Source organism: Tamandua tetradactyla, chromosome 9 (assembly GCF_023851605.1).
Source record: "Tamandua tetradactyla isolate mTamTet1 chromosome 9, mTamTet1.pri, whole genome shotgun sequence".
NCBI lineage: Eukaryota > Metazoa > Chordata > Mammalia > Pilosa > Myrmecophagidae > Tamandua > Tamandua tetradactyla.
In genome coordinates, this window is record NC_135335.1 from 68532286 (window position 1) to 68548185 (window position 15900).

General features: G+C 34.3%; 1 protein-coding gene across 1 annotated transcript in view; it reads right to left on the minus strand.

The window, feature by feature from the left end:
- CDH18 (cadherin 18) overlaps positions 1 to 15900 on the minus strand; it is a 518873-nt gene that overhangs the window by 88979 nt on the left and 413994 nt on the right. Inside the window, exon 6 of the mRNA XM_077115122.1 lies at positions 12952 to 13139. Within this exon, the coding sequence (XP_076971237.1) occupies positions 12952 to 13139 (188 nt within the window). The remainder of the gene's footprint in view (positions 1 to 12951; positions 13140 to 15900) is intronic.

The window sequence follows — 15900 nt, forward strand, 5'->3', positions numbered from 1 at the left end:
ATTTTACTGAAATCTGCTCTGAAATTCTGCACTACAAGGACAATAGTTAGCTTGAAATTTGAAGAAAGAAGGATAAATTCTTTTGGTGAAGTAGGAAGAGAATATAGATTATCAAAAAAATTTGTGACAGCATGCCAATGCCATGTTATACACACAAGATATTTTGTGGTTGATGTGCTCCAGGTTATTTGAATAACATAAAATAATGAGAGCAACAAAATAACCACACGGATTTGGATTTGTCTGTAAAGTGTAATTAAATGTTGGTACAAATGGAGGAAGAAAGGAAGACAAGATGAGAAAAGGAGCCCAAAATATGGAGATTAAATTATTATTGTAATTATGAGTCAGGCACAGTTCAGAGAGTTACCCTCACCTTTTTAAAAATTTAGTTTACATAATCACCTTGTAAAGTGATTAAATAAAACTGAAGCTTTAAAGACGTGAGCTAATATCACAGATTCCTTTATTTGTCAGGATGAAGATTTATATTTAATGTGATACTAAAGATTATACTTTTCTACCATCCTTCGATAATTTGAAGGTCAAGTTAAGAATTTTATAAGTTAATTAGAAGGCATTGCATGTACAATTTAATAAGCTTGAAGAAAGTATGTGACATTCCAAATGGTATTTGCCCTTAGTCAGGAGAACAGAGTAAGAGTGGAGCTTTGAAGTAAAAAGATGCTGAATAATTGCTGTGAAGAACATAATTGGATATAGGGACCACAAGAGGAGACTATGAAAGCAACTGTTAAGAAGAATCACATCTCTAGCAATAGGGGTTTATGTCAAAGGAAAGAGTGTATCAATTTGCATTCATTCTTATCTTTTTTCCCCTTTCCACCCAGTCAGGCTCCATTACACAATGAATGAAAGTTATCAAAGTATATTTACAATGCACCACACCACAGACCAGTGAATTTATTTGGTAATTTTCAGATGAAGAAATGATATTGACAGGGATTTGCAGATACTCCTTCTAGCTGATTTATACAGCAATGCTGATTTTGATCTCTGAGAAGATTAGCTGTTCTGCCTTGCTGGCTAAGGTGAGCTGCCTTAAAGATTAAATAAGGAAAAGGTTTATAAGAGCTCTTTTAACCATTTACTTCTATCTGAATCAGTAACTTTTGAAGGTTGAAATCCACAGATTTATATCCTTTACTACTTTGAATTGCAATTATTTCCAAAATAATGCATACAGCAATTACTTAACTCTGAGGTTCAAAATCATAGTCTGAATGACCAAAAATTTAGTTATATAAACATGAATACACTAGAGAAACTCTAGACTACCTTGAAAAATAAGTTCAGGAAAACAAAGTGAAATACTAAATTTGAACTTATTTCCAATATTATTTTTATACACCATCACTAACTTACACAATTAAATCTCATCTTGAAAATACCTATTTATCTGTATCTTTGTGTATGTACATGTCTGTGCAATAAAGAATGGAGTGTGTTTGTATATATATGTGTGTGTGCCTATACACACACATATCATTTTACCTTAAACTTGCATAAACAACATCAAATTAATTGCAGCATTGCTGGATGATAAGATGTCTCATTGTGCTCAGTTCCACAATACACACTTGTTTCTTTAGATCATTTGTTTATTCACCCATTTACCCTTCCCCCAGTTTTTGCAAATAGGAGAAAGACATGAATACTCAATAAACAGAATCCTTTCAACCTCTGGCTAAATAATGGCAAGCATAAGCTTCTCCTTCCTGCTTTATTGTCTCGGTGAACTAAACATATTATTGCAAGGTGTTTCCCTTCACCTGTGATCAAGATGCACTAAAGGGAGGTGGGGCAAGATGGTGGCACAGTGAGGTCTGGAATTTAATTCATTCTCCAGAACAGCCACTAATAGCCAGGAACTGTATGACACAACTGCTGGGGGGAGGGGCATCCATGACTGTACACATAGCTTACACCACTCTGGAACAGGTGGAGGAGCTGAGATCCCACACAAAATGCTATGTGTCCCAAGCAGCGGAGGCCGGCACCCCCCACCTCCATGGGCACAGCAGGCTGGTTCCCCAAGGGGAAAGGAAACTGACTTTAGCAGCAGCCAGGGTTTAGCTCAATCAAGCTCCAATTGTGGAATTAATGAACAAATCCTGACTCTGAAAATAGGCCCTGAGCACAGGTAAAATTGGAAGAAGCACTAAAAGAACCTGGAATTTTTGCCCTGGCAAGAGGGCATGGGGCATGGGGCAGATGGGGGAAAAAAAAAAGCAGAGGTTCTTTGAGCTGCACCAAATAAAATACTTGAAAAGGGCTAGAAAATGGAGAATTTTTAGAGCCTGGGTATACATAAAGGTACATACCAACTCAAGATCTTGAATGGGAAACTTAAGGAGCCAGGCTCCAGCTCTAAAAAGTCTTTTTTGCTTTTTTTTTTCACTTCTTACCGCTCATTAGATATAACTGCAAACACTCTCAGGCTCCAGCACTGCCATAGGCAAGGACAAAACTAAAGCATGTCACAAAGACAAAGTAATTTGTCAGGTGAGAAGTGTTAATTCCCTAAGGTGGTTATCCCTGCCCCCCAAAAAAGGGATAGGGTCTACTTAAAGTGGAGGCCATCCTTCAGGGAGTTCAGGCCTTAGGGGCTATAAAGCAGAAGTAATTGAAGCTGCCTACCACCCCAGCCTCTGTGTCAACCACACCACTGGCAGGGAGAGTTTTCTAAAATAAAAGGCACCCCATTACCTTATGCTGGTGGGGAGCTGCAAGCTGAGTAGGACCACAAGCTCAGCAGGATTGGAAAAACACAGAGTCTTGACGTGTCATGAGAAAATCTGACAAGCTGTTGGTTCTTACTCTTAGGAAAAACTGATTCTGTCTACTCTCTCCTCTTGAGAAATGGGCCTGCTTGTCTGGGAAAATCTAACTGGGGTTGATAATATCTGAAGAGTGTGTTCTCAAAAAAGGTTCCACATAGTCCGTACAAGAAATAGAAAACCAAGTACTGAAAAATTCTGACCAGTTAAACAGAACCTATGCTAGATGTCTAGAATAAGTTGAATTGAAAGTCAAAATAAATTAAAAAATTAATTAATTAATTAAAAGCAAGCAAACAAACAAAAAAGCATGTAAAACAAAGCTGTCCAGCAAGAAAAATCTTGGTAAAAGAGTGCAAACAGCCTCCAGAATAAATAAATTAAGGAACCAAAGATCAAATGCCTTGACCCCAGCAGAAAATTATGAGCACATTAGGTAAATCAAAGATATATCCCAGTCAAGGTAACAAACCAACAAGTCAAATGAAATACAAGAGTTGAAACAATTAATTCGGGATGTTTAAAAAGACATGCAGATTCTGATCAGAAATCAAATCAGCGAGTTGAGGGAGGATATAAAGAAGACATTTGGGGAACATAAAGAAGAACTCAAATGTTTGCAAAAGAAATTGCAGAACTTAGGGGAAGGAAAGGCACAATAGAAGAGATGAAGAAACCTGCAACAATTGATTTGTTTGCAACAATTGAATTGTTTTGAAGAAGAAGACGAAAGAATGAGCAAATCAGAGGACTGGACAACTGAAATCTGACACACAAAAGAAAACATAGGGAAAAGAATGAAAAAAAAAAAAAAAGAATGAGGTCTCAAGGAATTGAATGACAGCAAGAAGCATAGAAATATACATGTTATGGGTATCCCAGAAGTAGAAGAAAAGATAGTCTATCTTCATAGATAGACTAATGAAGGGAATAATCACTGAACATGCCATCTTTTATGAAAGACATAAAATAACAGATCCAATAAGTACAGTGTACCCCAGAAAGAATAAATCCAAATAGACCTACTCCAAGACACTTACTAATAAGATTGTAACAAAGAGAGAATTTTGAAAGCATCAAAAGAAAGCAATTCATCGTATACAGGTGAAGTTCAATAAAACTATGTTTGGATTTCTCAGCAGAAACCGTTGAGGCAAAAAGGCAGTGGTATGATTATTTAAGATTCTGAAAGGGAAAACTGCCAACCAGGAATTCTACACCCAGAAAAAACAGTTCTACAAAAATGAGGGGGAATTTCAAATATTTTCAGACAAACAGTCATGGAGAGAATATATAACTATGAGACTAGCTTTACAAGAAATACTAAAGGGAACAGTACAGGCATATAGGAAAAGACAGGAGAGAAAGTTCTGGAAAAGCATATAGAAATGAAGACAATCAGTAAAGGTAAAAAGAGAAAAATAATTAGATATGGCATAAAATCCAACAGACCAAATGGTAAGAAAGTACTGTCTTTACAATAATAACATTAAATGTTAATGGATTAAACTCCCTAATCAGAGACATAGACTGGAAAATGGATTTAAAAACAGGACCCATCTATATGCTGTCTACAGGAGACTCATTTTACATCCATGGTCAAATATAGGTTGAAAGTGAAAGGTTGGGAAAACATATTTCATGCAAGCAATCACAAATAAAGAGCAGGGATAGCTGCACTAATATCCAACAAATTGAACCTCAAATGGAAAACAATTAAAAGAGGCAAAAAGGACACTAAGTACTAATAGAAGGAACAATTCAACAAGACAACGTCACATCATAAATATTTATGCACCAAGCCAGAGTGCTCCAAAATACATGAGGCAAATACTGACAACACTGAAGAAAGAAGTAGACACATCCGCCATAATAGCTAGAGACTTCAATTTCCTGCTCTCATCAATGAATAGAACATATAGAGAGATGATCAACAAGGAAACAGATTTTGAATAATACAGTAAATGAAGTAGATTTAACAGATATTTGCAGAACATTACATCCCAAAAGAGCAGGATACACATTTCTTTTAAGTGCTCATGGATTGTTCTCAAGGATAGACCATATGCTGGGTCACAAAGAAAGTCTCAATGAATCTAAAAAGAATGATATTTTACAAAACACTTTCTCTGATCATAATGGAATTTTGGAAATCAATGTCTGAGGTCCAGAAAATTCACAAATATGTGGAGGATCAATAACATACTCTTAAACAACCAGTGGGTCAATGAAGAAATTACAAGAAAAATCAGTGAATAACTCAAGACAAATGAAAATGAAAACACAACATTTCAAAATATATGAGATGGAGCTAAGGCAGCACTGAGAAGGAAATTCATTATCTTAAATTTATTTAAAAAGGAGAAAAAGCAAACATCAAGGAATTAACTGTTTAACTGTAAGAACTAGAGAAAGAACAAGTTAACAAAGCAAACAAAAGGAAAGAAATAACAAAGATCAAAGCAGAAAAATATAACACTGAGAATATGAAAACAATTGAGAAAATCAATAAAACCAGAAATTGGTTCTTTGAGAAAATCAGTAAGCTTGATGGACTCTGCGCTGGTTTGAAAGGATGTGTGTTTAAAACTGCAATCAGATCATCTCCCTGGAGACTGGTTGTTAAACCAGATTAGGTGACAATATGTCTCCATCCATTTGGGTGGGTCTTGATAAGTTTCAGAAGTCCTATAAAAGAGGAAACATTTTGGAGAATGAAGGAGTGATTCAGAGAGAGCAGAGCAGAACAATATAGCTACAAGAAAAAAGCAGAGTCCACCAGCCAGCGACCTTTGGAGATGAAGAAGGAACATGCCTCCTGGGGAGCTTAATGAAACAGGAAGCCAGGAGAAGAAGCTAGCAAATGATGCTTTGCTTGCCATGTGCCCTTCCAGATGAGAGAGGAACCCTGACTGTGTTCGCTATGTGCCCTTACACTTGAGAAAGAAACCCTGAACTTCATCAGCCTTCTTGAACCAAGGTATCTTTCCCTGGATGCCTTAGATTGGACATTTCTATAGACTTGTTGTAATTGGGACATTTTCTCAGCCTTAGAACTGTAAACTACCAACTTATTAAATTCCTCTTTTTAAAAGCCATACCATTTCTGGTATATTGCATTTCAGCAGCTAGCAAACTGGAACAGACCCTTAGCTAGGTTGATGAAAAAAAAAAAGAAAGAAAGAAAGAAAGAAAAGAAAAAAAATCGAGAGTATGCAAAGAAATTAAATCAGAAATGGAAGAGGAGACATAAACACTGAACCTGCAGAAATAAACGAGGTAATGAGAGGATTCTATGAGCACCTATATGCTAATAATCCAGACAATGTAGATAAAATGGACAACTCTCCAGAAAGGCAGGGACAACCATCATTGACTTGAGAAGAAGTAGGCAACCTCAGCAAACCATTCACTAGAGTTTGAATTAGTCATCAAGTAACTCCAAGAAAAGAAAGTCTGGAACCAGATGGCTTCACATGTGAATTATACCAAGCATTCAAAAAATAATTTGTGAATCCTGCTTACATCTTCAAAAAAATGGAAGAGGAGGAAAAGCTACTTAACTCATTCTATGAAGCCAACATCAACCTAATACCCAGCTAGACAAAGATATTACAAGAGAAGAAAATTACAGACCAATCTCTTTAATGAATATAGATGCAAAAATCCTCAACAAAATACTTGCAAACTGAGTCCAATAGCATATTAAAATAATCATACACCATGACAAAGTAGGATTTATTCCAGGCTTGCAGGGATGATTCAAAACAAGAAAATCAATTAATGTAATACACTATATCAATAAGTCTAAACAGAAAAGTCACATGATCATATTGATTGACGCAGAAAGGACATTTGACAAAATCCAACATCCTTTCTTGAAGAAAATACTTCAAAGGACAGGAATAAAAGGGAACAAATACATGAAAAATCTACAGTTAACATCATCCTCAGTGGGGAAGGACTGAAAGCTTTCCCTCTAGAATCAGGATAAAGATAGGTATGCCCACTGTCACCATTATTATTCAATATTGTGCTGGTAGTTCTAGCCAGAGCAATTAGACAAGAAAAAAATAAATAAAAAGCATCCACAGTGGAAAAGAAGAAGCAAAAGTCTCATTCTTTGTAGGTGACATAATATTTCATTTTGAAAATCCTGAAAAATCTACAGTACAGCTTCTGAGTTCCTAAATGAGTACAGCAAAGAGGCAGATTACAAGATCCAAACCCAAAAATCAGTAGTGTTTCAATACACTAGTGATAAGCAATCTGAGGAGGAAATCAAGAAAAAAAAATTCATTTACAATAGCAAAAAAAAAAAAAAAAACACGAGAAACCTCAAGTATTTCTGAATACATTTAACTAAGGATACAAAGGACCTAGATGCAGAAAATTATAAGAATTTGCTGAAAGAAATCATGGTCTCCTACATAAATGAAGGGCATACCATGTTCATGGGTTGGAAGACTAAATATAGTTAAAATGTCAATTATACCCAAATTGATTTATAGACTCTATGCAATACCAATTAAAATCCCAACTTACTCTGCAAAGATAGAAAAAAAAAAGAAATAACCAAATTTATATACAAGGGCAGGGTGCTTTGAGTAGTTAAACATATCTTGAGGAAGAAAAATGAAGTGGAATGTCTCACACTACCCAAATTTAAAGCATATTACAAACCTACAGTGGACATGGTACTGACATAAAGATAAATAAACTGATAAATGGAATAAAACTGAATGTTCAGAAATAGACTATCTCATCTATGAACAACTGATCTTTGATAAGTTAGGTCCATCAGTCCAACTGGGACAGAGCAGCCTCTTTGATAAATGGGGTTTGGAGAACTGGATATGCATATGTAAATGAATGAAAGAGAATCCATTTCTCATACCATAAACAAAAATTAACTCAAAGTGGATGAAACCTAAACATTCTAGTTAAGACCATAAAACTTTTAGAAGAAAATGTAGGTAAATATATTATAAATCTTATAACAGGAGATGGTTTTCTAGACCTTACACTCCAAATACTAACTTTGAAAAAAGAAATATATAAATGGGATCTCCTCAAAATTAAACACTTTGTGCATTAAGGAACTTTGTCAAGAAAGTAGAAAGGCAGCCTATGTAATAGGAGACAATATTTGCAAACACATATCATATAAGTGTTTAACATCGAGAAGATAAAGAGATTCTTCAATCAACAATAAAAGAAAAACAACCCAATTAAAGAATGGGCAAAAGATATGAACAGACACATCTCAGAAAAGGAAATGCAAATGACTATAAGGCATATGACAAGATGATCAACTTCACTGGGTATTAGAAAAGTGCAAATCGAAACCACAATGAGATATCATCTGACACCCTTTAGAATGACCATTATTAAAAAAACAGGAAAGTAAAAGTACTGGAGAGGATACGTCGAAAGAGGCACACTTAACCACTGTTGTTGGGAATGTAAAATGGTACAATCACTCTGGGGGACAGTTTACAGTTCCTCAGGAAGCAAGGTATAGAATTGCCATGTAATCCAGCAATCTTATTACTAGGTATACATTTAGAGGAATTGAAGGTAAGGACAAAAACAGACATTTGGACCCCAATGTTTATAATAGCATTATTTACAGTTGCCAAGAGATGGAAACAAGACAAATGTCCATCAACGGATGAGAGGCTAAACAAGCTGTGGTATATACATACGATGGAATGTTATACAGCTGTAAGACAGAGTACAGTTATTTGGGCAGAGAATAAAAAAAGTATACACAAGTTCCCTTGGGGGACTGGGGAGAAAGGAAGAAATATTCACCTTCCCAATATGGGGAATTCTTGATATTCCCATAAGCGTGGGTCAACCAGTTCAATCAGCTGAGCCCTCAATCTTGCCCTACAAAAAAAGAGCTAAGCCTACTACTTATAATTACGCATAAGAGTCACCTACAGAGAACCTCGTTTTTTGCTTATATGTGGCCTCTCTCTTTAAGCTAACTCATTAGATGAACTCACTGCCCTCCCTCCTGTGTGACACATGACTCCCAGGGGTGTAACTCTCCCTGACAGTGTGGGACAGGACTTCCAGCATGAGCTGTTCCTGGTATCATTGAACTCTGAAAGTCTTCTTCACCTAAAGGGGGAAGAAATGAGATTAAATGTTTCAGTGGCTGAGAGATTTCAGTCAAGAGGTTATCCTGGAGTTTAATCTTACGTATTATATAGAGATTCCTTTTTACTTTATGGAGTGTCTGGAGGGAAGTACTTGATACTGTTGAGCTGTGTTCAGGTAGCCTTGATTCTTAAAGATGATTGTAACTATATAGCTTTTACAATGTGAACATGTGATTGTGAAAACCTTGTGTCTGATGCTCTTTTTATCCAAGGTTTGGACAAGTGAGTAAGAAAAATAAGCATAAAAGATAAATACGTCCTGGGGGAGATAAAGGCTGAAAATAGGGCAGATTGAAATACTAATGATCAATGAGAGGGAGGGGGAAGTGTTACGGTATATACAAGTTTTTTTTTTTTTCCTTTTTATTTCTTTTTCTGGAGTGATGCAAATATTCTAAAAATGATCATGGTAATGAATACATAACTATGTGATGATATTATAAGCCATTGATTATATACCATTATGGACTGTATGTGTGAAATTTCTCAATAAAAATACTTTTTACAAAAGGATAAAATAAAGATCCATTGAAGGCCATCTCTACCTTCAGTGGATTTTTAAAGATCAATTATCCTCCCTCCAGTATCCTCAATATCTTTTATCACTATTGAACTTCTACCAGTCTACCAGAAAACACACTCAGTCATCAACTTATAATTAAAATATTTACTCCATTATGCCCTCATCTCTTTGTTTCATATATTTTATGTTATATTTTACAACAAAATTGTTCCTAGTGTTGTGTTTCTCCTCTTCTCCATACTTCCTTACTTCCCAGTTTCACTCTTCTGCACTATTTGTTCTATCTACTGTAGAAAATAATAAATATATGCGTTTCCATCCAACTATTTAAAATGCTTAAGTGTGCATACTCTGAAGACAGACTGCCTAAATTCAGTCTTCTGTTACTGATTTTCTACTTGAGCATGATTATTTATTTCTCTGTGATTTAGCTTCTCTACTTATAATCTGCAGATATTAACACTCCTTACCTCATGATGTCATAGTATTACTTAAATGAGTGATAAACATGTAATAATTCTATCAAGATTTACAAAAAATAAATAAAATTTGACTGGCACAGAGGAAACAGTCAACAAACATTATTTGCTGCTACTATTTTGTGAAACTCACGTTGGTCATGATGTTCCGAAAAATCCAAGTCACAATCAGCCAGTAATTCCTGTCCTCACTTTTGCCAAATATGATTCATATTTATAATCTTTAATTGTTTTGAATTTATAGAAAACTTTATTTTTCAGTAACTACTTCCCTCCTGTAAGGCCTCCCTCGCTTTTTTTCTTAATGCCAAAATTAGCTGCTTTAAAAAAAAAAATCTTCTCCATGATTCTATTTCCTGTCTTCTGTTTACCTATTCAATATTGGTACTTCCTAGGTTACAGGAGTCATCTTTCAAAAAGAATCAGCTCATTCATTACAGTTCATCAGGGTGATAAAGCCATCAGGGAATGAAAAACAAGCATCCCTCTTCTTAACTTCTTATCCATTCATTAATTAACTCCAATTCTTACTGAATGACTACTGCATGCATTAAAAGTGCTAAATGTGAAGAATGCAATGTTGTGTTAAAACATAGTCTTTTCCTCATGCATTTATGTCAACATCTAAGATGAAATATTGGCATCAAAATAGACTTTGTAACTTCTTGATTAGACACCTTAAATGGCTCCCCATTGATGCAAAATTTAGCAAGGACCTATATGATCTTGGTCACACCCACTGAACCCCTCAATTTCTTTATTCTAGATTCAACTATATTCTTTCAGTTCTTTAAATATACCATGTCCTGCCCACCTCAGACTCTGTGTGGGTATTCTTTCCTCTTCTTAGAGAGTTCATCTTTTACACTTCCTAGATAGCTCATCCTTTACACTCTTCACTTAATTAACTTCTACATTTTTTTTCAGTTCTTTGTTCAACCAACCCTGACTTACCAGACAAAAATCAAATATCCCAGAATTTTTTCAATATTCAATATAACACTCCTTCATAGAAGAGTTTATAATTTTGATCTAGGAGCGCGTGTGATATTTTATTAATGTCACCATCCACTTCCACCTGGTGGAAACTCTATAAAGGCAAGGAGTGCAACTAGATTTGTTCACACTTGCGTGGCTAATGTAAAAGCAATTGGCCTACACAGCTTCTGCATGTAAAATTTATATTTATATACATATATAATAAATATTATATTTAAATTACACAAAGACATGACAACTGACTATCGTCACAGCTTTAGATCCAGGGTTGAGATTACCTAAGAAATACTATTCTGAGAAAGCACATTATGTGAACATATTAATTTTTATAGGTACCAGTTTTGACTTCTGATCTATTTGACAAGTGGTTATGCAATTTATATTCTACCTAGCAGTCCCTTTATGTAGCATTCGAAGATAAGTCAATCCTCAATTTAAACATCAATATAAAATTTTAATTATTGAGAGAAGAATTCATGTCATTTTATATAGTACAAATAGAAAAGTATTTGCAAGAATGGATTATACATAAATTATTGATAATTATCAATAGATAGATAGATACAGATAGTATATATATAGATAGGTGGGATTCAATATCTACAGTGGCACATTAGATTAAAATTTCTTAGCCTGAGTTCTGAACATATTCCCTGGAAGAATCATCTGGAGTACTTGATTCAAAGGCAAATTCCTGAGTCCCACAACCTTCTTACTGAAGTAAAATAGATGGAGATAAAACCTAGGGATATGAGTATTACCAGATTCCCCATCTGAAATCTTTGAACACTTATAAACTGAGGCACTACATCAGGAGTTGCATCTAGATGCTTCTTGCTCATTGTCTGTTTCTACTTCATCTTTACTAGGACAAGAGAATTATGTTTTCTTAAAGGCAGAGAATTATGGATTTGGTCCCCATGACAGATTGTGAGAGATTAAATGAATGGGGGAGGAAGTTAATGGTTCATGATTCTAGTTTAATGTCTCCATGATTGTCAAACAAAATCCTGTCTTAAGGAGGGTATGCTGACATGCTGAAGATTTTTACCTTGCTGAGAAAAGCCTCTTTTGTTATTTAGATAAGTATTACTTAGAGTAATGATAGTAGAGCTGACATTTTTTTATAAATTTTGGTTTTCTGAAAACTCTAAAAACACGTTTACCTTATGAACAGTGTTTATGGCTATGAGTTAGCCATTTTGTTATTAATGTGTGCCTTTATACTGGAGAAAGTGGAGGAAAACTTAGTCAAAAGAAGAAGACAAAGAAGAAAAAGAAAGCTGAGTCATGCACAAGGATATTAGGATGTTTGGAAATTGACTACGGCCCCAGCAGGGAAGGGGTGGGGTGAGGGTCGGAATAAAGAGAAATAGACCCTATGGCAGAAGAGTCAGATAGAGTGTACAAGAGGAATAAAGAGCTCTGAAAGGAAGGCGAAACTCTGGGAGGGACCAGATCAAACACATCTGGAGAGTCAAATCTCTCTTAAGAATTCTTTGTTTGTGTGTTTTTTCTGGTAATTCAAGATTTCAAATAGATTTATGAAATTACTAGTTTATTTCAGATGAATAGTAGCATAACTAAGTCTCAAATAAGTTATAACATAACTTTTAATATAATTCAATAGGTTTGCATCTTAAATTTGAGTAAAATTGACTCAATTTATGTGATATTTAATTAGCATATTCAATTTATCTGTCTCCCATTGTATATTTTATACCAATTGTGATTTTGAAAATATCACAATTGAATCTAAAAGAGGATTCGAAGGGTAAAATACACTAATATTAAAATGAGATAATTAAATTAGTTAATTAATTAATTATTAATAATGAAAATTAAATTATATGACAAAGAGAAAATATCTTATCTCATTTATGACCTGACATTTTAGATTATCCATACCTTTGCCAAATTTCTATTCATGGAGAGATGGGTGAGTTGCCTCAATCATGAAAACTATGCCTTTTTACCTTCTTTAAAGAAAGTATCCCTTCTCTGGTTTCTTTGTCGGTGGAGATGGAGAATATCCCAATACCATCACCATTTATGATGGAGTATGTCATGTCAGCATTCGAACCAGTGTCTGCATCATTTGCCTTGATTTTCCCAACAGCTGAACCAACTTGAGCTGACTCAGGAACATACAGCTGATAGTGCTCTGGAAAATATTATATATTAAACAATTAATTATGCTAATAATTATAAAAGTATACTCCTAAGAAATAGATGTTAAAGTGTTTAGAGTACATATTCAAATTAACGTTATGTTTCATAACATATAAATTTTTTTCTCTTTCAGACTTCAAAATACTGATTTATTTTATTTTATTTATTTATTCTTTTGGGTTGCATGGTCCAGGGATTGAACCTGGGTCTCCTGCATGGAAGGTGAACATTTTACTACTGAATTCTCATGTACCCCAAAATATTGTTTTATTAATCAGCAGTTTAAAATACTAGTGACTTCATCTTTAAAATATATTCCAAATATTTTCAGTGAAAAGAATGTGTATATGTCTGAATATAAAGCATTATATTAGCTATAAGCCCATAAGCAGAAAGGAAAACAATAACAGAGATCAAGTTTGCATTCTTAAAATTGAGAAACAAAAACTGAATTAATTATGGGGTTCTCACTCTATAGAGTATGGAAAATTAAAATATAAAAGAGTGGGAACTTGGAATCTAAAAGAAGAACAAAGGTGAAAAGGACAGAGCTTATGATGTGAACATATACCATTGCTTTGATCAATAGACTTAAATTCATTAAATTCATTAAAATGTATTAGTCATGACACAGAGAGATGATAACTATATTAATATATTTGTCATTTATTTCTCGTCTGCTTTTAAAAAATATTTGAGGTAGCTTTGTAAAAAGTCATTAATAAAAATGTCATTAAACATACAAAAATCAATACCTAAGTTGAAGGTTGAGAATTTAAATATAATGATTACATAGGATAATGTGGTATAATTAATTTTGACACTATACCTTCTATAACAACAGTAAAGCATTATTGATTCTATAAATATTATTGTCTAATAGGCAAAAATAACTATTTTTCAAAGTATGTACTGATACTAAATGGTACAGGAATTTATAAGAATTTATGGAATAAATATTAACTATTAACAAACATACTGAACATGTCCATACCAATTATTTATCAATAAGTTATATATGTATTGATTAAATTAATTTGTTATAGAAAATCTCAAAGAACAAGAAAAACAGGAATCTTGAATTAAAATGTAATTTGATAAAAGAAACTTTCAGCAAAGACTAAACTAATAGATTCATATTTTATGGAATGATTTGAGTAGACTGAATAGATAAGCAAATAAGAATACCCATGACAATGATTTCTCTCATCCAGTCGTTTTTAAGTTGTGGTATTATTTTTAAAGTAAGCTAATAACTCTGGTGAGTTGCCTTAATGTTTTTATTGGCTCCTAAAGGTAAAATTGAATGCTTAAAAAAGCAGATAGGTAAACACAAGGGTGAATTTGCTTGTCTGTGTGTGTGTGTGTGTGTGTGTGTGTGTGTGTGTGTGTGTATAAGTTATTCAATTAGCATTTCTCCCATTTCTTTTCCATAGTCATTGGAGCCAAAAATAAAACCACAAACATGCACACACACCCCTAAATAAAACACGCTATCTGATATCAATAACTCACAGTCAAGTAAAGAAAACACCTATTCTTGTTAGTTCAGTAATATCCACTAACATATTTCCTGGGTGGAACAATCCCTTCTGGGAAACATGTGCTCCCTGGAACTCACCCATTTGGTTCCATCAAGATCTTTCATATTGCTAAACATTCTATCCTCCTTGCTGCAGTTAAGTGTCTTGGGAAGGGCACCCAAAGACTGTAGGATTCCTCCTTTCTTCTTCCACTTGACTAGTGAAGGAGTTAGTAGCTGACTTTCAATGTTCTAAACTGAGTTATTCTCCAGAAATTTTTAACTGGAACCAAGAAAGAACTTTAGTCTCTTCTTGGTGGCAAAGCTAGGAAATGTTGGAGGGGGCTCTTGAAAACAGCCATGTTTTTCCAAACTTTATGCAGAAGAAATCAATTTAAGATCTTAGAATCAGCACCAGAGAAGAATCAAGATGTTTTATACATGTATGGAAAATATTATGGTGCTCCGGGTAAGAAAAAGAACACACTGTTGTTCTACAACATATAGAAATATAAAATAAATTCATATAAATGTTTAAATTTCTGTTTTTTTTTTTTTTTTTTTGGACAGGGGGGCCTAGCAGTCAAGTTCCTGGTTGCTGTGGTCTATAAAGCTCAGATAGATGAGGCTTTCCCAAAGTTCTACAAGCCTCCCAAAATATTTTCAGGTAGTTAAACTGGCATTAAGGAACTTCCAAACAAATAAACAAAACAGCCCTAATAAATAGAGACACATGCATAAGTTTCATAATTGTTATGGTGCTGGTATTACAAAGAGAGCTGCTAAAAATTGTACAAGTAGGTTATGAAAATATTTAGGCAATTGCATACAAGGTTCAAGCCACCCAAAGAAGATCATGTTTAGAAGAACTACATGTATAGTAACTTTTTCCTTTGCACTATGTCTTATTATACAAAAATGCAGTACATGCAATTTAATGTTCTGTACACTCTTCACATAGCCAACAATTATTTGTCAATTGCAAGTCAATTGCAAATTCCTTAATAAGCAGTTTCTAAGGAGGTCCTCAATGATCCTTACCTCCTAGTATTTGTATCCTACCCTTGAATGTTGGCTGGATTTAGTGACTCACTTCTAAAAACAGAGCATAGAAAAAGTCATGGCATGTCATTTCCAAGATTAGGTTACAAAAAGACTTGGCTTCTATAACGAGTTGCTTTCTCTCATACTCTCTTGTATCACTTACCCTGATGGAAGCCAGGTGTCATGA